This window comes from Chrysochloris asiatica, unplaced genomic scaffold (assembly GCF_000296735.1).
Source record: "Chrysochloris asiatica unplaced genomic scaffold, ChrAsi1.0 scaffold00179, whole genome shotgun sequence".
Classification (NCBI taxonomy): Eukaryota; Metazoa; Chordata; class Mammalia; order Afrosoricida; family Chrysochloridae; genus Chrysochloris; species Chrysochloris asiatica.
In genome coordinates, this window is record NW_006408697.1 from 790,474 (window position 1) to 814,865 (window position 24,392).

The 24,392-nt window shown below is 41.1% G+C and overlaps 1 protein-coding gene across 1 annotated transcript in view; it reads right to left on the minus strand.

Annotated features, from left to right (window-relative positions):
* Positions 1 to 346: 346 nt before the first annotated feature.
* Positions 347 to 24,392, minus strand: part of RYR2 (ryanodine receptor 2 (cardiac)) — a 786,033-nt gene continuing 761,987 nt past the window's right edge. Inside the window, exons 100-105 of the mRNA XM_006872010.1 lie at positions 23,276 to 23,410; positions 7,985 to 8,141; positions 6,085 to 6,149; positions 3,226 to 3,326; positions 1,519 to 1,570; positions 347 to 442 (exon numbers count right to left, since the gene is read on the minus strand). Coding sequence (XP_006872072.1) covers positions 347 to 442; positions 1,519 to 1,570; positions 3,226 to 3,326; positions 6,085 to 6,149; positions 7,985 to 8,141; positions 23,276 to 23,410 — 606 coding nt within the window. The remainder of the gene's footprint in view (positions 443 to 1,518; positions 1,571 to 3,225; positions 3,327 to 6,084; positions 6,150 to 7,984; positions 8,142 to 23,275; positions 23,411 to 24,392) is intronic.

A 24,392-nucleotide genomic window follows, 5' to 3' on the forward strand; every position in this document is an offset into this window, starting at 1 on the left:
ATGCTTCTCTGGGGACACCCGGCAGTTCCAGGAGACGTCCAGAGTCTCAGAAGAAAATCTGTGTGGTTGGCTTATGATAAGACAGTGTCCAAAACAATTTTCTTTCCAGAGTTCCTATTTTGTCTGTATACGAATTCAGATTATTCTTTTGTTCCTGTTCTCAACGAAAATACAAAAGGTGGGGGGAACGCAGTCTGGTCTTCAGAAACAGTTGCAATGCTCCCAGAAAGCACTCAACTTTGGCAATTCGTAAAATCAGCAGGATATTTCCAAGAGAGTTGAGTGAGAGAGAGAGACAGAGATTGAGAGAGAGAATTTGGTTTCTAGAGGTGATTGGGGTCTGAGTTTAGTTTAGCTGGTCTTCATACTGTTTCCGGAAGCAATCCCCTGCTGGGAAAAATTCCCAGCATCTTTCTTGATACATCTTCCAGACATAAGATTCCTGTAAAAGGAAAAGAAAAGTATTAACATTGTGTCATTCCTCAAAATGTACGTTACTACGAAATATAAGTTAGAAACTCAAGTTTTTTTTTACATGTATCTCAAGTCATTAAAGAAGTCCTGATTCATTCCTAACTGCAAATCAGTTGCAATGGATTTAATCCCCAGATATGGCAACCCATGTGTGTCAGAGTACAACTGTACTCCAAAGGGGTTTCAGTGGCTGATTTCTCAGTCAGACCACCAGGTAGTCCTCCTGAGGTGCCTCTGGATGGATTTGAACTGCCAACCTTTTGGTTAGCAGCTGAGTGCGTTAACCATTTATACCATCCAGGGATGCCTGACTAACTGTAGCAGCCTTATTACTTCTAGGAATAAACAACAACAAAATAAGCCTCATTCCGACCATGATAGAACAGTAACAAAAATACATTTTTTTTGTGAGCTATGTATACGAGGGTTCTTTTAAAAATATTATTATTATGAACTGTATCCTTTTTTAAGTTCCATCAAGTCAAGTCCACTCTGAGCAGTGTCTGGTGAGTTTGAACCACCAACCTTGGGATTCAAACCAACCTTGTAGTCTAGTGCTTATGTTACAGCACCACACCATGACTCCAATTCAAACTCGTGCAATTAGAACTCAACAACACTTATTGGGGGTTGTGGAAGCTTTCAAAAAGAACCGTAGGCAGTTAATATGCAATAATTTTAAACTCTCAATAATACTGTGAGTTGCAGTTCAATGGAAATCATCTGCTATATGATTAAGCAATCAAGAACACTATAATTAGGGAGACTCAATTTTCTTATGAGGGATTTCAAAACCCAGACTCAACAAGTTCAATTAAAAAATAACATTTTTCATGTTTGTGACATTGGAATTTTATATATCCCATAAAGACAAGTTTTCCCCACTCATCCAAGATGACAGGAATTTTATATTATGATAAAACAACTAACACTGGAAGGTGAAGACTCCACACATGAGCTGTCAGGCATGCATTTGTTCGGTATGTAGGGATTCTACCATTTCTATCACTCCAAGGCTGGAGGAGAGTCACACTGTTCACCTACCTGTCCTGTGTGCTCTGTCTCATCTTTGTTTATAAGATACATCAGAAAAAACCTACAGATACAGAGAGACTTTTCAGAAATTGATTGCATTAAAATATCAGCAAAATCAGGAAATAGGTTTTCATTGTATATTTTATATTGCAGTCAATGTGGTCAGGGCAGAAATGAATAACACAAATCCATTTTCTGGAAAATTAATTGTTACACTGCACCAGAAATACGTACGATTTCTTGTCTTTACCTTTCTAAGTAGGAGAGTGATTTTCACCCTGTAAACTGTTTGGTTTCAGGTTAGCAATAGAAACATTTTTGTCAAAATCTAATCGACGCTGATGCATTTCAAAAGAAGATGAGCTTAAGGACAACTTTCTAATTTCCTGATCAGGTTTCAATTAAGTATAAATCAGTTTTGATACTTAAAATTTTGAAATTACGGAAAAGATGCTCGGTAAGGTCAATTTTTCCACAAAATTTTTACAGTGACCATTTGATACAATTATCTTTTCATTTCATTTTCTCCAATGGAATTTCTCTCATGTTTTGTGGCATTTTCTGTTTTAAGTTCCATTTTTTCAAGTCAGAGTTGTTGTTTTTTATTATTTTGTAATAGAAATATGAATGATGAGTTATGTAAAAAGGCTGTTGTTAACTGCCACCAAGTAGGTTTAGACTCATAGTGACCCTGTATAGGGTTTCCGAGGAGTGGCTAATGAGTTTGAATCGCGCTTATCCTACAATGCCACACCTGGACTCCATGTAGGAACTTTCCATGTAGTTCTTCAGTTAACGCCTGAGAAACATGTGGCAATACCCTTCAGACTCTCAACTGGCTCTACTGTGCTGAGTCCCCTATTATAATACTAATCCCATGTCTCTGTGTACGTGTGACCCTTATATGTGCTAACTGTTCTCACTGTTTGGCAGTGTAAAGAAATAGGTTCAAACTTGCTGTGTAAAGAAAAAGGCAAACATGCTGTGGGGACCAAAAGTTCAAATTTCTGTGTAAATAGGTTTCAAAGGAGGTAAACTGTGGCCACAGGTCAAGTCTGTCTGCCAGGCTCAGAGCATCTGTCTTCACACCTATGCACTTCGGGGGCAGGAATCATCAACAACCTCTTTTTAGAAACTGAGACTCAGGTTTTAACGTTAAAGTTAAGCAATGTGCCTAAAGTCATAAAGCTGTGAATTCTGAGCCCACACTGTTTTCCCATGATGCCCCTCTCCATTTCCTGTTGGCTATGAAAATCATCCAAAACTGAGTAAGACCAGCAGGCTCTTAAGTTTTGGAGTGTGCCATGCAATACCTAGTGTTTTATGAATTTTTTTTTTTAAATGAATCTTTTAATTGTGCTTCTAAGAGTGCCTGAAGGATATGTAAGTCCTCAGAAAAGAAAAATGGACATTCACATATCTCTCGGAAGCAGCCAGGGAATCTATTCAAAATGGGACAGTCTGCACGCACTTTCCTCCTCTCGTCTGCTTTTCCATTTCACTTTCCACAATGTGTCATTCCCATGTGGAGCTGAAACTTGATCTCTTCAGTGAACTTATTTCAGAGGAAAACAGAGCCACTAGCTGTTGGTCTTTTCTCAGAAGTATGGGAAGGCGAAATGCAAATGTAAAGATAAGAAAGCACTTTGGCTCAAGTTTCTGGAACTTGCTGCTGTGGGGGAGAGCTGGTGGGCACTGGGAATGGCTTACACTCACAGGTAATTGGCCAAGTTGTGCTCCTGTAAAGTGTGGCTTTCAAAGCCATGTGGCACTGTGTCGAAGTAATCATTGCCTATCCCACAGATGAAGCATTTGGTCTAGAAGGCAAAGGGAAATATTAAAATGTCAGAGAGTTTACAGATTAAAACAAAGGAAAACAACTCAGCACTTAAACAAACAAACTATAAAAACAAAACAAAACAGTTGCTGAATCAATTCCGATTCAGGAAAATCACATGAGGGTCCCAGGAGGATTGCGCCCCATGGGGTTTTCCAAAAAACGCTGATTTTACAGAAGTGCCTATCTCCCCGGGTACTTCTGGTTAGACTTTCGGTTTGTAGCTGAGTGTTCTAAACATCTGCAAGACCCAGGGACTCCAGTCAACACCTGAGAAAATGAAACCAAACCCCTGCCATCAGGTGTATTCCAACCCACAGCCACCTGACTTAGGGTTTTTGAGACTTAATGGGCACAGAAACCCTCCTCTTTCTCCTGCGACCTACCACGTAGGCCGAACTGTTTTCCTTCCTCAATACATGTGCAGGAAAGATAATGCAGAGGTTGTGCCAAGCACATGAATACAAGGTAACAGTTGACATGTTACTTTAAATGCTGCTTTAAATGTATCTTGCTGTTAGTTGACAGATGCAAAAGAGCGCAGGGTGATAAGAGCAATATTCTGATTTACTCCAGCTTCAGTGACAATTTCCGGGCATAGTGACCCTTCTTGCTTATGACATTGATCAAATACTCTTGGCAGAAGTGAATGCATCCTCAAGTAAGACTACAAACATGGTACCCAACTGAAGGGCGACTGATAACCCAGGAGGAAAGGGTGCAGAGAGAGCCAGGAGGGCCTTCTGTGTGCCAGGCGCTGTGCTAGCTACACAATTAATGTTTGCACTGTCTGTTGTAGTTAGCTTCTGTCAAGTCAGACCCCAGCTCATGGCAACCCCACACACAATGGGAAGAAATGCTGCTCAGTCTTGTGTCGTCCACAGGACTGACTGCGGCTGTGCCCTCTGTGATGTGTACGGGTTTATGCTGGTTTTCTTTCTCGTCTATCTCAGCCTGGAAGCTCCACTGAAACTGTTCAGCATTATAACAGCACGCCAGCTTTCACTTTATCACTGGGGGGTAGCTGTGCAGGAAGTTCATTGGCCGGGAACTGAACCTAAGTCTCCCCATGAAAGTGAGAATTCACGACTGATCCCTTGGACTGGGAATAATATTCATCTCCAGGCCCCAAGGGTCAGGTCTGTCCATATTTTCCTGCTCGCAACCATACCGCACCCCATGCAGGCTGTATATGGTACCTGCTCATACCAACACTCCACTCTAATATTAGAATTGCAAACACTATCAACTGAAAGGAATTTAATCATTATTATCCTGTGGGATTCCAGATGCTCACTCTCCACCAATCAAACTGTTTTATATCACAGAGGCAAGTTTAAGATGTTCTAGATTCTAGAATCTAGAATCAAAATGATTAAGAGAATTTAGAAAAAGTTCCCTACACAATTGATTAACCGCTGCTAATCACTCGGCAATTTAGAAGAGAGCAATCAGGTCTTGACACTATCCAATGGGAGGTCTCTCCAACTAAACAGGCTCAAAACTCAACTTATCAGCTTTACCCAGGTCAGGTAACTGCATCATTATCCATCTGCGTGCTTGCTCATGCCCCAAACCTGGTGGCCTCCTTGTGTGCTCCACCGTCTTAGTCCCCTGCATTCAGTCCATCGCCAAGTCCTTCTCATTCATCTAGTTCCCTGGTACCTCTATGGAATCATCTTAGCAACAGTCTCATAAACTGCTGACAGTCACTTTCCTGCCTCTGGTCTTGCCAGACTCTAATTCATTCCCCACACTTTAAAGCACAGTTATCTTTTCAAACTGCAAATCCATCATCTCATGGCTTCCTTGCTTAAAACCCTTTTCTTGTTTCCCACAGCCCATAAATGAAGCTATAAATTTCCCAAATGAGTTATCAGATTCCTTATTAGTTGGCTGCCTTCTCCAGCTCCTGTGGCTGGAGCCTGATGCTTTAATTCAATTACCCTGAATCACTTACGCTTTCAAGAAAAGGTGGGTTTTATTAGTTTGTTTTTTTTTCCTTTGGGTATATAACCTCAGATGACAGTTTTCTTATGGTTGTTGTTGTTAAGTGTCATCAAGTCGGTTCCAACCCATAGTGACCCTGTATAGAGTTTCTGAGGAGCAGCTGGCTGAGCTTGAACCACCAACCTTGCAGTTCAAACTGACTTTGCAGTCCAGCGCATTGACCCACAGCACCGCGGACAATAGGAATGATAGCCCCGATTAGTATGGACAATAGAAGGTGGGCTTAGGGGGGCTCCCTGAAGTATGCTGCTCTCTCCCATGCTATCGGACACCTCCAAGACCTTCAAGTCCTCAGCTTGACCTCCCCTCTTGTGGGGCCGGGCCTCAGGAACTAGTCTCCAGCGCCAGCGACATGGCATTCAGAGCTGACTTCTGTGACAAGTGAACAGGCAGGTGGAGAAGAGCGTGAGTCTGGTCTCACTCCTCTGTACCTGCCTGCTCACTTGTCCGCGAATCAACAATCTGGATGCGCGTCAGCTGCCCCTCTAGGAGATGGGCCCCCCTACAGCACTGCTTGTATATGCAATACCCTTTGTGCATGCCAGGCTGCTATTTGCATACACCTGCATCCCACCACAGTCTGAACCAAGCACACTACTCAATTACAGTATGTTCATTTCCGGAATTGGAAACACAGTCCTCTTCCCTTTGTTCCCAAGTTCATGATTTTCTCGATCAAAACCAGTACCCACAACCCAAAAAGCAAAGTAAGAAACAGAGAGCTTTACCTCCATGTCTTCCTTAACTTGTTCCTGTTGGTCTCTTAATTCTCCGAAAGCATCAATAATTAAACCTGTTGTTAATTACACACAATATAGGTTGGATCAGCTGGAGAATATAATGACATGCACAGCACCTTTGTGAATACTTCCAAGGAAAGGGAAAATGGACAGTCACCTTGGAAAATCCGCACAACACAGTGAAACTATAAGTACACATCTCATACTTCTAAACTCCTGGTGTGGCACTGTAGGATGAACACTAGACTGCTAACCACAAGGTAGCTGCTTCTTGGAAACCCTATACAGGGTCGCTATGAGTCAGAATTGACTCGACGGCACTTAATAACAACAACATCTCATACTTCTACTAAAGAAGTGGGGTGAGATCTTTGAGGTCAGAAGAACATGCAGTTACCGAAACAGTGTTTAAAAGTTAAGTGCTAAAATAGAAAAAGGTTTACTTAACTTGGTGAGGTAAAGGTTGTAAACTACAGAAAACATGAATTAAACTTTCAAGTGTTAATTTTGAAATAAGGCATTATCATATTTACAATAACAAATGTGAAAAATCTGCCTTTAATCATTTCTTTTACAAGTTTCTCACAAACAAGCTCTTCCGTCATTTATTAACTTCTTCAATCAGAAACAAAGTGCACTTTGTTTCAGCCATTTCCCCTCCCGAGACTCACCAACTGAACATTTTCTTCCAAGTGTTTGATGGCTTTGCCCTCTTCTACAACACATTACTGCTACACTCAGTAAAGACATAAAGAATGGATTATGAGTCCTTTAAACCTGTCCCTGTTCTTTACTGAATGAACTAAAGAGCCATTTTTATGTCTCTAGAACTTCGGGGATGATGTCACATTTATAGATATTGGTTTTCAGCCAGGATAAATGTTTAGGATAAATGTGCAAGCAGAAAAAAAGATAATGTGAATGATTTTCCTGATTGAGAAAAACGGTACTCCAAGTTGCTCTAGAGGAAAAAAACAATGAGTGGGTCAGTTCAGTTCACAGTTATAAGTAAGAACTCTGGGTAGCTGCCTGGATTTGGACTCTGGTCATGATACTGTGTAGCTGTGTACTTTCAACAAGTAACTTAGACTTATTATGGGTACCAGCACCGTTCTCATAGGCCGTTATGAGGGTGGAATGAGCTCATGCTAGATACTCAACAATGATAGCTCCATCATCATTTATGATGTGCTGGTTGCCGATGTTAGGTGCCGTAGAGTCAGTCCGGACTCACATAGACCTCAAGCACAGTAGATAGGAACACTGCATGGTCCTGGCACCATCCTCACAATTGTTGCCACGTTTGAGCCCAGTATTGAGCTAAGACAATACTGTGTTGTAATCCAGGGGTTCACTGGCTAATTCTCAGGGGTAGAACTCCAGAACTTTCTTCCTAGTCTGTCAATAGCTGGGCTGGATACTTGAATGTGCACCATTAAAAAAATATTAAATAAAAATTTAAAATCCCTAACTAAACCCATGGCTCAGAGATTTAAATAATTTCCATTTTATAAACACAAAGGTGAAATGGCTCACTCATCCAAAGTCACAAAGCTAGTTTGAACCCCAATCTCCTCCCACTTTATCATTTGAAAAGACACCAAAGAAAACTGTATACATTTTCCCCCGAATTGCAGGTCCCTATGCGTCTTTGCTCTCTACAGATGTCAGAGTGAAGCCACTGTGAAAGGAAATGTGTTATTTGGCTTTTTCAGAACACAGTTCACATTCTTACCAGGACCAGTTGCTATCGAGCTGGCTCCTCTCAAGGAGTTCCCCTGTGTGTCAGAGCAGAACTGTGTTCCACAGGGTTTGGGGATGGCAGCAGAGTCCATATAGGGATAAAAAATGTCAGATTTGCTTGAGCTTCTCTAAGGATGACGGTTACCTTGTATTATGGCCAAGAGAATGACAATGACAAAGAAGAAGAAGGTGATGTCGAAGATGATGCGATAGATCTCATATTCGTCTCCTGCTGGGTCCTCAATCTCATCACCGATGCCCCCACCAGCACGTACCCCAACGTACATATGGAACATATAGCACTGGAAAAGAGAAAAAGGCACCACATCTGGGAACTGCATCCTTTTCCTATTCATCAACCAGATTCTCTCCAGGTCTTCTTCCTCACTCTGAAAAGGCTTCGGATCTATCGTTCTATGTTCCTTTTTTTTTCCCTTTCAACATTAGTTATTGTGATGTAAGCACTTAGCTCCTATACACAGCTGTTAAGTTCTTAAAACAAAACTCTGTACTGTACTCTGCTTAGCACCTCTGTTCAGTTAGGAAGGCATAAAAAAATTCTCGCTAGTATCTTGGCTCCAAAGCATCTAGGATAGTAAAGTAATCACATTAAGGTGCACAAAACTAAAGTGATTTGCATCATTCAATTCTTTTGCATATAACAGACCTAGAAAAGGGGAAGCAAAAGCCCAATAGATAACAAGATGGGATCTCAGAAATTAAGCTAGGAAAACAGACTCAAGCACCTGCGATTCATCGCATATGGAACATGGCATATGTTCTATCACATATGCAACTGCTAGAATGTTCTTTCTACTTTTCTATTGGGTATGAAAAAGAAAGACAGAGGGAAGAAGCAGGGATAACACAGTGACAGTATAAGCTCTAGAACAGTATAGTGATCTAAACCAGCACAGATGCCAGTGCGGAAAAAGGAGATGCTCAGATTGTCTGGGCTCCCGCGTGGTTGGTGTTTTGGATTGTGCACAGCAGGATATCTGTTTAGCAGCATCCCTGGCCTCTCCTCTCCCCACTACATGCCAGTAGCATTCACCCCACAGTAACATCACAAAATGTCTCGAAACATTGCTAAACATCCTCTGCAGGGCAAAGTCACTCCCCACCCTATTGAGAGCCGCTGGCTTAGAGCATCCAATGCTTCATCATTTACGGCAGATCTAAACTCCCCATTTTAACCCTGGTAAGCTAGCCACCCTTCATCTCTCCCTACTTGGTTTTCACTGCTCCCAAACACCACCCTCTGCAGGATCCAAGCCAGTTTCCTGCTTCCCTCTCTGTGCTACCTTCTTGTTTTCCTGCAATGCCTTTACCAGGATGGGCCCTTCCTGCTCATCCTTTAGGACCTACATTAACAATTCTTCCTCTGTGAGGCTTTCGTAGACTGTTCCAGGCGCTCTGACTTACTCAGCTGACTGTCACCCACTCTGATTGGCATCCACTAATCCAAAACGTAAGGAACTCTGGTAGCGTAGTGGTTACGAATCGGGCTGCAAACCACAAGGTCAGCAGTTTGAAACTACCAGCTGTTCCGTGGGAGAAAGATGAGGCTCTCTGCTCCCGTAAAGATTTACAGCCTCGGAAACCCTGTACAGGGTCGCTATGAGTTGGAACTGACTCCACGGTACATAACAACCATCCAAAACATATTTACTTGTTGCCTACCATAATGAAAGCAAGGTCAATAGTTCGAAACAACCAGTCACTCCACAGAAGAAAGATGAGGCTTTCTACTCCCATAAATATTGACAGCCTTGGAAACCTCATACAGGGTCGCTGTGAGTTGGAACCGAATCGGTGGCATACCACCACCACCACCACTACCCTAATGACAAGAGAACAGGCCTTGAACCCTCTATGACTTGCAGAGCCAGCTATACAGTTCCTGGGTCTCTCTTCCTTCCTGAAATTTCTTCTTATTCTCCAAGGCTACTTCCCTGTCCTTTCGTGAGCACGTGCCTTCTCTAACACCCCCTTGGTGACCATTCTATTTTGTAGCTTTAAGTAGCATTTAGGGGTCTTGCTCTGGCACTGTTGGATTAGCTATGGATCACAAGGTAAGTCTGAACCACAAGGTCAATAGTTAAAACTCACCAGGTCAGAAATGCTCAGAAATGCTCTGCAGGGTGTTGTGAGTGGGAACCAACTCAATGGCACTTAACAACAGCAACAAGAGGTGCCCATATTGTCCCTGGGTGGCGCTCAGCTCATAATCAGGAGGTTGGAGATTTACGTTCACCCAGAGGTACCTTGAAAGAAAGACTTGGCCGTCTGCTTCTGAAGTATCAGCCATTGGAAACCACCTAGAGCACAGTCCAGCTCTGACACACATGGAGTTGTTGTGAGTCAGAGCTGACTCACTGTGAACAGGCACTAGTACTGATATTGTTGTTGTTGCTGTTGTTGTTCAGTGCCATTGAGTCGGTCTGGACTGACAGTGACCCAATAGATGGTTTCTGAGGCTTTGAATCGTAACAGGAGTAGAAAGCCTCATCTGTCTCCCATGGAATGGCTGGCGGGCCCGAACTGTTGACCTTGTGGTTCGTAATCCAGTGCATATTGTATAAAGCCACCACACTCCCAGTACTGATATTAATCAGATTCAATACTGTGTCACTGGGAAATCAGGTCTGTCATTCTGTTACACCATAAATAAAGAGCATCGCAGGGCAGCTTTACAGGGGCATGTTAAAGATCTTTTCTGGAGCCCAAGTAAGGGGTCTGTCCTGTAGCAGAGCTGCGTCAGTCCTCCTCTGTGAGTGGCTAGATTAGGCTGATGGTGTCTAAGACTAACTACAGATCAGAATCTCCTAGAGTCCTCAAACTTACAGAGTCCTAGTACCAGGCAGGACTCCGTAAATCTGCAGAATGCTCCTTGGAGCCAGAGTGCTCCTTAGAGGCCAAGAAGGCCAAACTTCATCTCTCATGCTTTGGACATATTGTCAGGAGGGACCAGTCGCTGGAGAAGGATATCATGTTTGGTAAGGTGGAGGGTCAGAGAAAAAGAGGAAGACCCCTCAATAAGATGGACTGGCCAAATGGCAGCCTTGATGGACTCAAGCGTGGCAACAATAGTGAGGTTGGCCCAGGATCAGGCAATGTTTCATTCTGCTGTGTATAGGGTCACAATGAGTCAGTACTGACTCAATGGCACCTAACAACAACAACAGTACAATGTATGGAATCAGTCTCTGGAAGTAAAATTTTGTACATAGTCATTTAAAGAAATTCCTTGGTGCATAAAACTTAAAACAGGGTAGGAGGTAAGAAAAACGTATTTTCATGGTATACTCTTGTATAGTATTTGAATATCTTGCACTATAGACATTTCTTATTTTGATTAAGACCAAATTAGAGTTCTTGGTTTTTCCCCCAAATATGTGTCTTCATATGTGTTTAACTGTGGCCACAGGATATGGACTGGTTTGTTAATGAGCCACCAAGTTTCCCCAACTTCACACAAAACCACTTTCCCTAGTCCCCCACCCCCACATCTTTTTCTAGCTAACTTTGCACCGGGGACTCAATTTGGCCACCTACCTGGCTATGTTCTGGCATATCTACATGTCTAATGTTGGTCGTCTGAGTTCCATATAGGGGAAATAGCATGGCAGTGGCCAGTCCAGGTCCAGGTGCCTCTTCTTTCCCTATTCATACTTGTTTCAGCTACAAATGTCACACACTTCATTTGACGTGGATCCACACTACTGCCCATGGAAGCAGCAGTCACACCTGACCCCGGCCAGGGTATTATCAATGACCTCACACACAAGTGAAAGTTGGACAATGAATAAGGGAGACCACAGAAGAACTGATGCAGTTGAAAAATGGTGCTGGAGACGACTACTACAAGTACCGTAGATTGTCAGAAGAACAAAAAAATCTGTCTTGAAGGAAGTACAGAATGTTCCATGGAAGCCAGGATGGTTAGACTTTGTCTCACTACTTTGGACATATTCTCAGGAGAGACTGGTCCCTTTACTAAGGACATGAGGCTTGGTAAAGTGCAGGTAGTTGTGGTGGTGTGTGCTGTGGAGTTGGTTCTGACCCACAGCAAGGCTTTCCGAAGCTGTAAATCTTTATGGGAGCAGAGGGTAAATTCCAACCGCTAACTTTGTGGTTGCAGCCCAACTCGTAACCTACTACGTTACCAAGGCTCCTTGGTAACACTGTGGTGGTGGTGGTGGTTCAATTCTGTCAACTTGGTTCTGATTCATAGTGATCCGGCATCGGGTTTCTGAGGAGTAGCTGGTGAGTTTGAACCACTGACCTTGCAGACTTGTGTTTATCCTACAGCACCACAGGTGGTGGATGTTGAGTGCCGTCTAGTTTGTTCTGACCCATAGGAACCCTGTATACGGTTTCCAAATAGTGGCTGGTGAGCTTGAACTTGCAGTTCAAACCAATTTGTAGTCTGGTGCATTAACCCACAGTGCCATAGCAGGGCTCAGGTAGAGGTCAACAAGAAAGAGGCCAACTCTGGCAGAATAACTGCCACAATGGGCTTCAATTAGCAGCAGTTGTGAGGCTGGTATAGAGCCAGCAAGATTTTGTTCTGTCGTACATGCGGTCACTGCATGCTGCAGCTGCCGTAATGGCACCTAACAACAACATGGATGGCATCAAAGACTCACAGCATTCAGCTAGTTCTTTTTTGCTGATTCCTGCTGACCAAGATTTTTGTGGTATAATTTGGCATCCCACATAGTTTTATTTTCTGCAGGGAAGAAAATGTGCTGATCTGCTGCATAAACTCTTAATGAGTATATTTACCAGGTTGCATTTCTGACTCATCCGCCAGACTCTTAAGAGCTTGGTTAATATGTGAGTCTGTTCTCAAGAGAAGAATTCACATTGAGTTTCTAGACATGTAACATTGAGGACCAAATGATGGAATGAGGTAAAATGACCAGATCAGCTCTGCTGCTTTGCAAATCTGCTGGTGGGCATCAAACCTTGATCTTATTGGCACTACCTTGATCTTAGCACTCAACTCCATTCTGTGGTACCACTAAACTCTGAGGAAAGGACCCCAGCCGATTTCAACAGCCGATTACGGCTATGTGGGAAAAGTAGAGAAAGTCTTGTAGATAAGATTATTTAGGGTTAATGAAATAGCAGACTGAAAAGAACTAAAATGTACAGTCCAAATTTTGAATTTTAAATGCTTGTTCTATCCATCTTATCCTTCACTACCTGGCTACTTGAAGCAGGTGGCTATGGTGGAATAGCGTGATGAAACCCCATTAGCAGGGGCTGCAGTCACGTGATTATTCTTCTCCTGACAGAAAAATCCCTTCCTCTTCCTTCCTTTTGATATATTTAGCCTAAATGTGAAAACAGAGCTGGAGACAGGAAAGCTGTAATTCTGAGAGACAAAAAGCTCTGCTTCTTTCACGGAACTTGAGTAATGAGATGGGAAAGTGCCTGCTTCTTCAGAAATTGGAAAGAGACAGTTGGTAACTCTAGGGATTTAATATTCGGTGGCATCCCCTCTCATCCATCTCTCAAACTCATTCATTCAGGAGCTAATCTTTGTTTTGTTGCCTTTAAGGAACACTGAGGGTCAGGTTCTGGTGAACTGAAGAAGATTCTACTAAAACCTTAATTTGGCAAGAGAGAAGGGAGGAGGTGGTAAAATAAGTGATTTAGAATAATTACTAAAGTGGGCTACTTCTTGGGAACGGAGGGGAGTTACTGTTAATCTCAGCTACCTGGACAGAGATGACAAAATGCACAGGTCTGCAGCTCTTGCGGCTTTATAAAGAACTGCCCTTGTGCTTCCTATTGCATTTCAGGTTAGGATCCACTCATTTTTAGATGAATCACCTTCTATGTTTCAAGCCATCTTCCTGGCTATCTAGTGAAATATCTAGCTCTGTCTATAGCTAAATATCTAACTAGCTATAATAATCTTCTTACTCTGCACTTTAAATCATTTTTCACTTTCTCCTCCTACATTCTTGGAGGGGAGGTTACAATTTTTTCAGAATACTGAAAATTAGATTTTCAAGCTCAAAACACCAGAGTCCTAAATAAATAAATAAGAATCCATTTGTGAAGCACCATTAAGGTTGTAAAACTGCAGCTACAGCACCACCTGCTGTAAGTTACAAAACAGTCATTGTAATCAAGAGAGACAAAATGTTTGCTCAGATTGGCAGAAACAACCGAAATCAACAGAGGCTAAGGAAACTCAGGATTATGCCAATATAATATGAAGGGGAAAGCTGAATTTCAAGATAGAATACCAGACTTCAACTTGTAAAAAGGAAATTCTAAAGAGATTGTCATAAAGAAAAGATTATTGTTCGAGAATAAATGAAAAAAGGCACACATTTGTAACCCAAGACCTTTTGAAAGTGTTGAAGAGCAAAGATGTCAGCTTGAGGACTAAGGTGCGCCTGACCCAAGCCATGGTAATAACCTCATATGCATGTGAAAGCTGGACAGTGAATAAGGAAGACTGTAGAAGAATTGATGCTTTGGAAAAGATTACTGAAAGTGCCATGGGCTGCCAAAAGAACCAACAGATATGTTTTGGAAGAAGTGCAGCCAGAGTGCTCCTCGGATACCAGGATGGCCAAACTTCGTCTCTCATACTTTGGACATATTGTCAGGAGGGACCAGTCGCTGGAGAAGGATATCAGGTAAGGTGGAGGGTCAGAGAAAATGAGGGAGACCCCCAACGCGATGGATTGGCCAAGGTGCAGCATTGATGGACTCAAGCGTGGCAACAATAGTGAGGTTGGCTCAGGATCTGGCAGGGTTTCCTTCTGCTGTGCATAAGGTCGCTATGAGTCAGTACTGACTCGATGGCACCTAACGACAACAACAACTTCTTCTTGCTAGGTGGTGGCTACTTTTTTTTTTTTTTAAGTTTCTAAATCTCGTGAGCACTACTACAAACAATCAGTTAAAATTTTAATTTTAATTTTTTTTTTAAGAGGTTGATGTGCAACTATTTTCTCTTACATTTGTTGTCCAGCTTACTCTAATTCATGGTGACTCCATGAGTACAAGTAGAACTGTGCTCCACCGGGGGTTCTCCCCATAAGATTTTCAATGAGGCTGATTTGTTTTTAAAGTAGATCACCAGTTCTTTCATTCAAAGCTCCTTTGGGCAGAACTGAACTGACAAACGTTTGGTAAGCCGCCAGGTGTATTAGACTTATGCACCACCCAGGGACTCCATATTCCATCTAGTATTGTTGTTGTTGACCCTGTGTAGAGTGTCCAAGGAGGAATGGTGGGTTTGAACCACCAGACTTCCAGAGGCAAATTAAAAGGAGCTTTTGATCCCTACACATCATTGGCTTGTTCAGGCAATGTGGCCTCCAGCATAACAGCTTTTAAAGTCAGTCAGCTGGTATGGTATTGTTTATTTTGCTAATAATGATGGACTTGTCCAAAGCTACACAGACTGGTTTTACTTATCAGTGGCAGCACAGAATTATGGAAGAGCCACAAGATGTCATCTGTGGTCTTGGAAATGAGACTTTTCTTGCAAGGGGAAGTTACAGTAGGAAACATCTGGGATGCATATCTATGATGTTTCGTAAATTTGCTATGTGTAGAGATATGCACATCTAAAACATAGCTGATCATCTCAATTGTCTCAGCCACAAGGATAAAATCGCTCAAAACGAAGAAAATCCATACTCTAGCTAAATACCAGGTCCAACATGGTCATATTTTCTTTCCCTAAAATGAAGAAAATGTCTTTCTCTTCTATATCTATGTCCCACATAAATGGATAAAATTAACTAGATGAACACAGTTGTCTTCCTAACCAGCCTCTTACTCAAATGGTACATGATTCTTCTCATAACAAGTACATTGGCAAGATGTCTGCAACACAACAATGGAAATTTACACAGAGAATGAGTCTCCAAGTATGGTCAAGTAAGGCTACTATTGCTACAATGTGGGCTGGGTCACACATGACTGCATGATGATTGGAGACAAGAGCCGGACATTACAAGTGTCCTAACTGTGGTATAAGAGGAATGTAAAGGCACCTGCAGTCAGGTCACCAGTGGTCTGTGAAAGTACTATGAGAAATCCCCCTACTTTCTCACCAATTGTGAGGATTCAATGAACATGCAGCCTTCAGGGAGCATGTGACCTACATAAACTCTCCAGCCTCAGGCCATGGATTTTAAGATTTGGAAGCACTGTCTGGTGTTTCTCCTGGAATACAAATACATCTCCCTGGAGCCATGCAAATACTACCTGCTGTTGTTTTGCAAGGCTGAACCCTTGTTTCATAAAACTTTCTTGCCTGTCTCCTGCCTTACTTGCCTTCCACTTTCCTGTTCCCTGGCCAGCTCCTACCCTAAAGCTTTAGGATCTTGGTGTAAAGGCTTTGAGCAGGATGGGTACTGGTAAGGGCAACCCACAGAAGAGATGAAGGGTCTCAGTAATCCCCACTTGTTAGAGACACTGGTGGAGGGTTATTCTAGTAACTACTCTGTCATGTCTTTAAAACCGAATCTGTGTCTTTACAGTTGCTGAAAGTAAAATAATTTACTTATGAAGTTTTATCTGCTGTGCTGTCTATGTATCTAATAAGAGAGACCAGCCCAGGGGTGGGGTAGAAGAAGGGAGTGAGTGGGCCCAATCAGGATTCCATGGAAAGGTGACAAGGAAAAGGGGTTCCAGAGACAGGGGATGCCTTGTATTTTGTTAAGCAATTAAAAAGAAAATTCTGTATCCAAGAGTAAGTCTGATGTGGTGCTGCAGGATAAACACTGGACTATGAACCCAAGGTTGGAAGTTCAAACCCACTAGCCATTCCTCAGAAACCCTATACAGGGTCGCTATAATTCAGAAGCAATTTGACGGCACTTAACAAAAGCAAGTCGGTGGCTCAGTCATACCATTTTATGACGACAGAAAATAGACATGAAGTATTATTTAAAACATTTTGATATAAATCTATATGAAAAGTTCCATTATCTTTTCATTTCATCTTCCACAAACTTTTTAAAGCTCCTTAACCATCTGCATTTCCCATCCTCTTTCATTAGTGTGACGTATCACTAAAGAGTGATTTTTATTTCCTTATCAACTTCCAGTTTAAAGTAACTTTTCAAATGTAGCATTTAAAGAGCGGTATTTAATCAATCCCCTTTAAAGTTGAATGTCTTTCTACAATAGTTCAGTATGCAACAGACAGCTCTTAGATTTCCCAAAACTTCTGTAATTTTTGGAGTATTCTTTTTTGTAATGATCTTCTTAGAAAACAAGAGTTTAGCAGAATTACTAGAAAAGTGTTTAACAAGTAAGTTTCCTGAAGGTCAGCACTGTGCTTGAATATGCCTTACCCCAAAAAGTACCTGGCACAAAAATACACATAATGAGTACACTGAATTAAGCACAAGTTTATGTTGTTCAAGCTTATTAACTTATGTCTTTCAGGTTGTTGTTGTTAAGTGCCATCGAGTCGGTTCTGAATCATAGTGACCCTACATAGGGTTTCTTGGGAGCAGTTGGTGGGTTTGAACTGCTGACTTTGTGGGTCGCAGTGCAGTGCTGATCCTACAGCGCCATACCGGATGTCCATTCAGGTATACATAGCAATGGTTACAGACTCTGACCTCTTCAGAACTGAGTGATCTGAAAGTGTCTGACCTCTTCTGAACTGAGTGATCTTAAAGAGTCTGATCTCTTCTGAACTGAGTGATCTTAAAGAGTCTGATCTCTTCTGAACTGAGTGATCTTAAAGAGTCTGATCTCTTCTGAACTGAGTGACCTTAAAGAGTCTGATCTCTTCTGAGTGCTGTAGCCTTTGGCAAGTTACTCACATTCTTGGTTCCTCACTCTCCTCCCCAGTAAAGTGGAGATAACAATATCTGCAAACAATATGGAGTTCTTAGGAGATGAAATCTGCAAAGTGTTTGACAGGAGACTTGGCAGAATAGCATTTCAATACGTGCTATCTGGTGGTGGTTATGTGCTGTGGAGTCAGTGCTGACTCATAGTGACCCTGTCTAGGGTTTCTGAGGAGCAGCTGGTTGGTTTGAACAGCTGTGAACTTGTAACGAAGGAATCCTGTGGCACTGTGGTTTAGGAGTTGGGCTACTAACCACAAGGTCGGTTGTTCAAACAGACCAATCACTCTGTGGGAGACAGATGAGGCTGTCGGCCCCTATAAAGATTTATAAAATTGGAAACCCTGCGTAGGGTCTCTATGAGTCAGAATCAACGGAATGACAGTGGGATTTTTTTTTTTTTGGTTGGTTGTTTGATTTAAACTTTTACCTAGGATGATATGTTCTTCTGTTTGAGAAATTAAGTACAGTTAACACTGTGAGAGCCAGAACTCAGTATTACTGCCTTGTTTTCTACCTCTGACAAGACATAATCTGAGAACTTTTCTATCACTCTCTATGTTGTTGCCATTGTAAAGTGCCGTCGAGTCAGCTCCGACCCAGAGCTACCATGTTTAGGATTTCCAAGGAGCAACTGGTGAGTTTGAACCTTTGACCTTGAGGTTCAAACTGACCTTGTAGTCCAGCGCATTAACCCATAGTGCCACACCAGGACTCCATCACTCTCTATATAAAACATTTAAGTTTTCCTTCTCTGACAGGTTTCTGTCTGTCTCAGTTTCCAGAGATCTTAATTGTCCAACTTTCACATGCATAGGTATCATCAGCAAATAGCAGGTTGTTGAGGCGTCTTCCTCCAATCGTGATGCCACGTTCTTCTTATAATTCAGCTTCTCAGATTACTGAAAGACTGTGGCTTGGGTCAGGCACCGTAGTTCTTAAAATGATATCTTTGCTCATAAACACTTTCAAGAAGTCTGTGCAGCAGATTTGCCTAATGCAATACATCGTTTGATTTCTTGGCTGCTGCTTATATTTGTGTTGATTATGTTGATTGCAAAATGAAGCCTTTGACAATTTCCAAATTTTTCTTTCCTGTCTTTTTAATGACTTTTTTCTTTCTTCCTGTATGATGTTCTCGATGTCATCCCAAAGCGCTTCTGGTCTCCAATCATTGGTATCTAGTACATCAAATCTGTTCATGAGATGGTGTCTAAATTCTGGTGGGATACATTCCAGTTCATAGTTTGTCTCTCTTGGATTTGTTTTAATTTTCTTTGGCTTCAGCCTGAACTTGCACTGAACAATTGATGTCCTGTTCCACAAGCCCCTGGTCTTGTTTTGGCAGATGATATTGAGCTTTTCCATAGTCTCTTCACAGAGATGTAGTCAATTTGATTCCCATATGTCCTATCTGGTGAGGTGCAGGTGTATTATCAACTTTTATGATGTTTAAAAGGTATTTTCAATGAGTAAGTCACTTGTCTTGCAAATTTCTATCATGCATCTCCAGCACCGTTTCTATCACCAAGGCTATATTTCCCAACTACTGACCCTGCCTCTTTGTGTCCAACCTTCACACTCTAATCACCAGTAATTGCATGTCTGGTCAATTTCAGACGGAAGAATTGGGCAGAATTTTTCAGTTTTATTATCACTGGATTTAGTGGTTGGTGTGTAAATTTGAATAGCAGTGGTACTAACTGGTCTTCCTTGTTGTTGTTAAGTGCCGTCGAGTCAATTCTGACCCATAGCGACCCTGTAGACAGTTTCCAAGGAGCAGCTGGTGAGCTTGAACCACCGACCTTGCAGTTCAAACGGCTTTGCAGTCTGGCGCATTAACCCACAGCGCCACCCCAGGAGCTCTGGTAGCCTAGTGGTCTTCCTTGTAGGTATATGGATATTATCCTATCACTGGTAGCATTATACTTAAAAATAGATCTTGAAATGTTCTTTTTGATGACGAATGCAATGCCATTCCTGTTTCATTTGATTGTAAGATTCAAAAGGGCCAATACCAGTTCATATCAGTTCACTATTGCCTAGGATATCAATCATTATGCATCCCATTTCATTTTGGATGACTTCCAATGTATCTAGATTCATACGATGTCCGTTCTATGCTATTATTATGGATGTTTATAGCTGTTTCTCCTCATTTTGTGTTGTGCCCCATCAGCATATGAAGGTCCTGACAGCTTTACTCAGTTCACATCATCACTGTCAACTCTCCTTTGAGGAAGCAGCTCTTCCCTAGCCGTATTTTCAGTGGGCTTCCAACTTGAGGGACTCATCTTTCAGCACTACAGCTGACAATGTTCTACTGCTATTCAGAAAGTTTCCAGTGGCTAAACATGCAGAGTTGTTTGTCTACCTCTCCTTCTTCCTAGTTTGTCTTCGTCTGGAAGCTCAGCTGAAACCCGTCCTGCAGGATTGACCCAGCTCTTATTTAAAACGCCTGTGGGATAGCTTCCAGCATCACAGCCACACACAATCCACCACAGTATGACAAACTGACAGATGAGAGGTGGGTGTGGGAACCCTCAAAGCATTGTCCCATGTAAATTGAGGGTAATGGCTTCGTTATGTTACTTCATTTGGGGTTACAAAAAGTTGTATAGAAACTCTTTATTTTTGTATAGGAGGGAGAAACCAGTTTCTCTATAAAAATTTAAATGTATGTTGTCTTTGACTTCCCAGTTCCACTGCTATCAGTTATGGTAAGTACATATCATCAAAATTACAAAGCTTTTTAAAATGAGTTAATTTGAATATGCTGAATGGAAAGACATATAAATTGTATTTAAATTTTAAATGAAAAGCAAGGTCCTGAACAGAGTTATATGATCTGACCCTAACTGTAAGATCACACACACTAGAATGCACATTAGGCAGTTTGGAAAATGTATACAATTTTTCTGAAAGGATATAAAGGATGCATAAGAAACTGCAAGCCTCCTATGGGGAGAAGGACCCAAAATCAGGAGAGAGAAAGATGTGTGTTTCATTTTATGTACATCATTTCAGCGTATACTATCAGTATGCTTTGTCATCCATGTCATTTCTTTCGTTTTCAGAAATCTTGTTTTTTTTTATCCTGTTTAAAAAGAGAACTTAAATCAGCTCTTCTGAAAATAGGAGAGCAATTTCCTGGCAGGAGGAGGGAGGAGCACACACAGAGCTGGGGTAAGTCTAATCTTGCTTAAAACAAACTCAATGCCATTGAGTTGATTCTGACTACAGACTTTCCCCTGCTATACATTTTTATGAGAGCAGATAACATTGGAGTTACGGTGTTGGAGAAAAATACTGAAAGTATCAAAGACTGCTAGAAAAGCAAACAAATCTGTGCTGGAAGAAGTACAGCCAGAATGTCCTTAGAAGTAATGGCAAGACTTTGTCTCTCAACTTTCTAACATTATCCGGAGGGACTGTTCCCTGGAGAAGGACATTGTGCCTTACTGGACAGTCAGCAATAAAGATGAAGACCCCGAATAAGAAGAATTGGCCCAATGGCAGCAGCAATGGGCTCAAGTGTAACAACAGTTGTGAGGATTGTGCAGAACCAGGCAGTGTTTTCATTCTGTTGTGTACAGGGTTGCTATGAGTCAGAATCAACTTGAAGGCACCTGACAGCAAAGACCCCAAAATAGCCTACCAAATCATGCCAAGTAACACATGAAGTCTAAAATGAAGGTAACATAGAGTAAACGCAGCAATGACAGGAGAAATACGGGTACCCACTCAGGCAGTATAAAATAAAAATATTGTGTACACTTAAGATCCTAGGGAAGGAGCTTGGAGAAGCTCAGGGTACATGCTATCTCCTTAGAGGCTTTCTGAAAGACAAATGATGAACACTAATTTTACTTCTAATCTTTTTTTTAAAAAGTGAAAATCTTCTTTTGGTTAGTGAAAACAGCAATGTAAGTCTTTCAAAAGCAAAGTGGTGTAAAGTTTTAAAGAGTAGGGGATAATTTAGAAATTAAAAAAAAAAATCCTAAAAGCATACCAATTTTAATTCCTAACAAGCATTCATGAGAATGCCCGTTTCCCCATCAATTCATTAATGCTGGGTATTAACAAACTAGTATTTTGTAAACCTGATAGGAAAAAATGGTAAAAAATGGTAATTCTTTGCTTTGCATTAATTATGATAGAAGCTGAGCTATTTTTTGTTGTGATAGAGCTGGCTGTCTTTTCATGTTTAAGAGCCAACCACATGGATTTTACTACGAATTGTCAGATTAGATCATTTGTCCATTTTCCTTACTGGCCTGCTTATTTCTTATTACTGAAAAGACAAGGATTTTGCAAATTATGCAAACTGGCCCATTTTTTAACAGTATTGAATGCATTTTCCCCAGTGTGTCATTTGCCTTTCAAACTCTTGTACGTAGTTGTTCTTCTGAACTAGAATTTTCTGCTTTCATGAATCCTGGGCTTTGCTGAATTCAGAAAAATGTTTCACCATAAAGAAACATTGTTTTAAAAATTGCAATTATCTGTATTTTATTTCTGCATTGAAATTTTTTGTTCTATTTGGAATTTATTTTTATGCAAAAACAAGACTGGTATATATATATATTTTTTTTTTTACTATTTTCCTGCAAACAGCTTTTCCACGACGCCAATATCATTCATTGTCGTGATGTGGCACTGTGAGTTAATGTGCTGCACTGCATGGTCGGTCTGAACCGCAAAAGTCATTCAAGCTCACCAGTTGCTCCTCGGAAAACCCTATACAGGGTCGCTATGGTTTGGAACCAATTCAACGGCACTTAACAACAACAATATTTCATTATTTCAAAATTCTATACATTGTCATTATTCCTAGACACAGTATTCTGTTATACTGCTTTGTCATTTTCAAATAGTTAATATTTATAATACTGGTAGCTTTCTCTCATAACTCTTTCAGAATGTTTGCCTTTCCCAGAGTGACGTTAGTATCATTATTTTAACTCCTTTAATTACACCCATAACTCCAATTATATAGATATTTCAGTTAAGATCTCAGTGAAGGCTCCTTCTCTTTCTGGTTACTATGTATTTCATCTAATTGCTCCCTTCTAGATCTAAGATCTACTCCATGTCAAGTCTCTTATCGGAGATGCAGGTTGCACAACAGTTATACCTGTATAAAGCAATATGAATGTTTTAACATAGGGTACCCCACATAAAAGCATCATCGAATAGTTCTATTAAGTGATACATTAAGCAAACAACCAACCAAGGTTGCCCCTCGTGTTCACCAAGAAAATGGTGTGACCTGCTGCCCTGTCTATCTGAACAATACGCTAACTAGTGGCATTAAACCTCCCAAGTGCTAACTCTCTTAGGAATTCCATTAATTGTCAGGTTGATCCAGCAGATGTAGGGGATGGGCACACATGGGTCCTTTATGCGCCTCTGAAAAGGGAAATTTGGGGGGGAAATAAGAAAGCCTGTATATAGTCACAATTTTTACAGCGTGTATAGTTTCTATTCCATACTGTTAATGGATAAACAGACAATTGTTTAGGCTACAAAAGCACAAGATTGTTTTTTCATTCTGATGAGATCAAAATGTATGAACTTACCGTTAACATATCGTCACATTTCATATCTGGTGTATCACCATCTTCACTCTTATTGTAGAATTTTCGGAAAAAGTTGAATGCCACAACAGTGTATAGGTATACGACAACAGCTAACAAGCCAACAGTTAAGACAAGCTGTAAAGCAATATGACATTGAACACGTATCAGCTGTATGAGGTATCTGATTAGCACATTTGACATTTCATTGGAGAGCACTCCAGCGGATACAGCTACTGGATATGCTGGCAGGAATCGAAGCAGACCCCCACCTAACTATTTCTCACCTTCCCTGTCCCCCAGTGGGGAAGTTTATTTTCACATGTGCTTCATCTTACCAAGTTGTCAGACTATTTTGTGAAAAACGTGACTACTTAGTTGGCTTGTACATTCATAGTATGGCCAGTAAACTTCATTCAGTTGTTTATTTATTCAGCATAAGAGACTATCATTAATATCCAATTGATATTAATATTAACAAGAAGCTTAAAAGGTGCATTTTCTGTCATCAAATATTTGGTGGGAGCACTGTGGCTCACTATGATAAGCACTGGATTGCAAACCAAAAGGTCTGTGGTTTGAGCCTGCCAACTGCTCCGAGAGAGACAGAGGAGGGAGGCTTTTTGTTCTGCAGAAGACTTAAAACCTTGGAAACTCTATACAGGGTCAAAGTGAGTTGGAAGTGACTCAACGGCATATAACAACAACAACAACAACAACAACAATAAACATTTGGTATTAAACACTACATCAGACACTATTTTTACAAGGTTTGATGTTTAAGTAATTTATATTCCTGATGAAAATGATTTCATTTTTGTTATGATAGTAAGTATGATTGGAAACCATTTTCTTTTCAACCACATAGACCGTCTAGGAATTTGTATGGGAAACATACAACTCTTACTAACATATAATAAAAATATTAAAAAAAAATAAAATTGAAAAGGCTTGCTTTCTGAACATAGATATGATCAAAGTGAAGGACACCCTAACTTAATGACCAGTACAAATGGAAGACTAGTTTTCTTAATGTATTAATGTTACATGTCACCGTTTGAAAGTTCTATGGAATCTTTTATTCCAAATTATACTGTATGTATGTATGTATGTATGTATG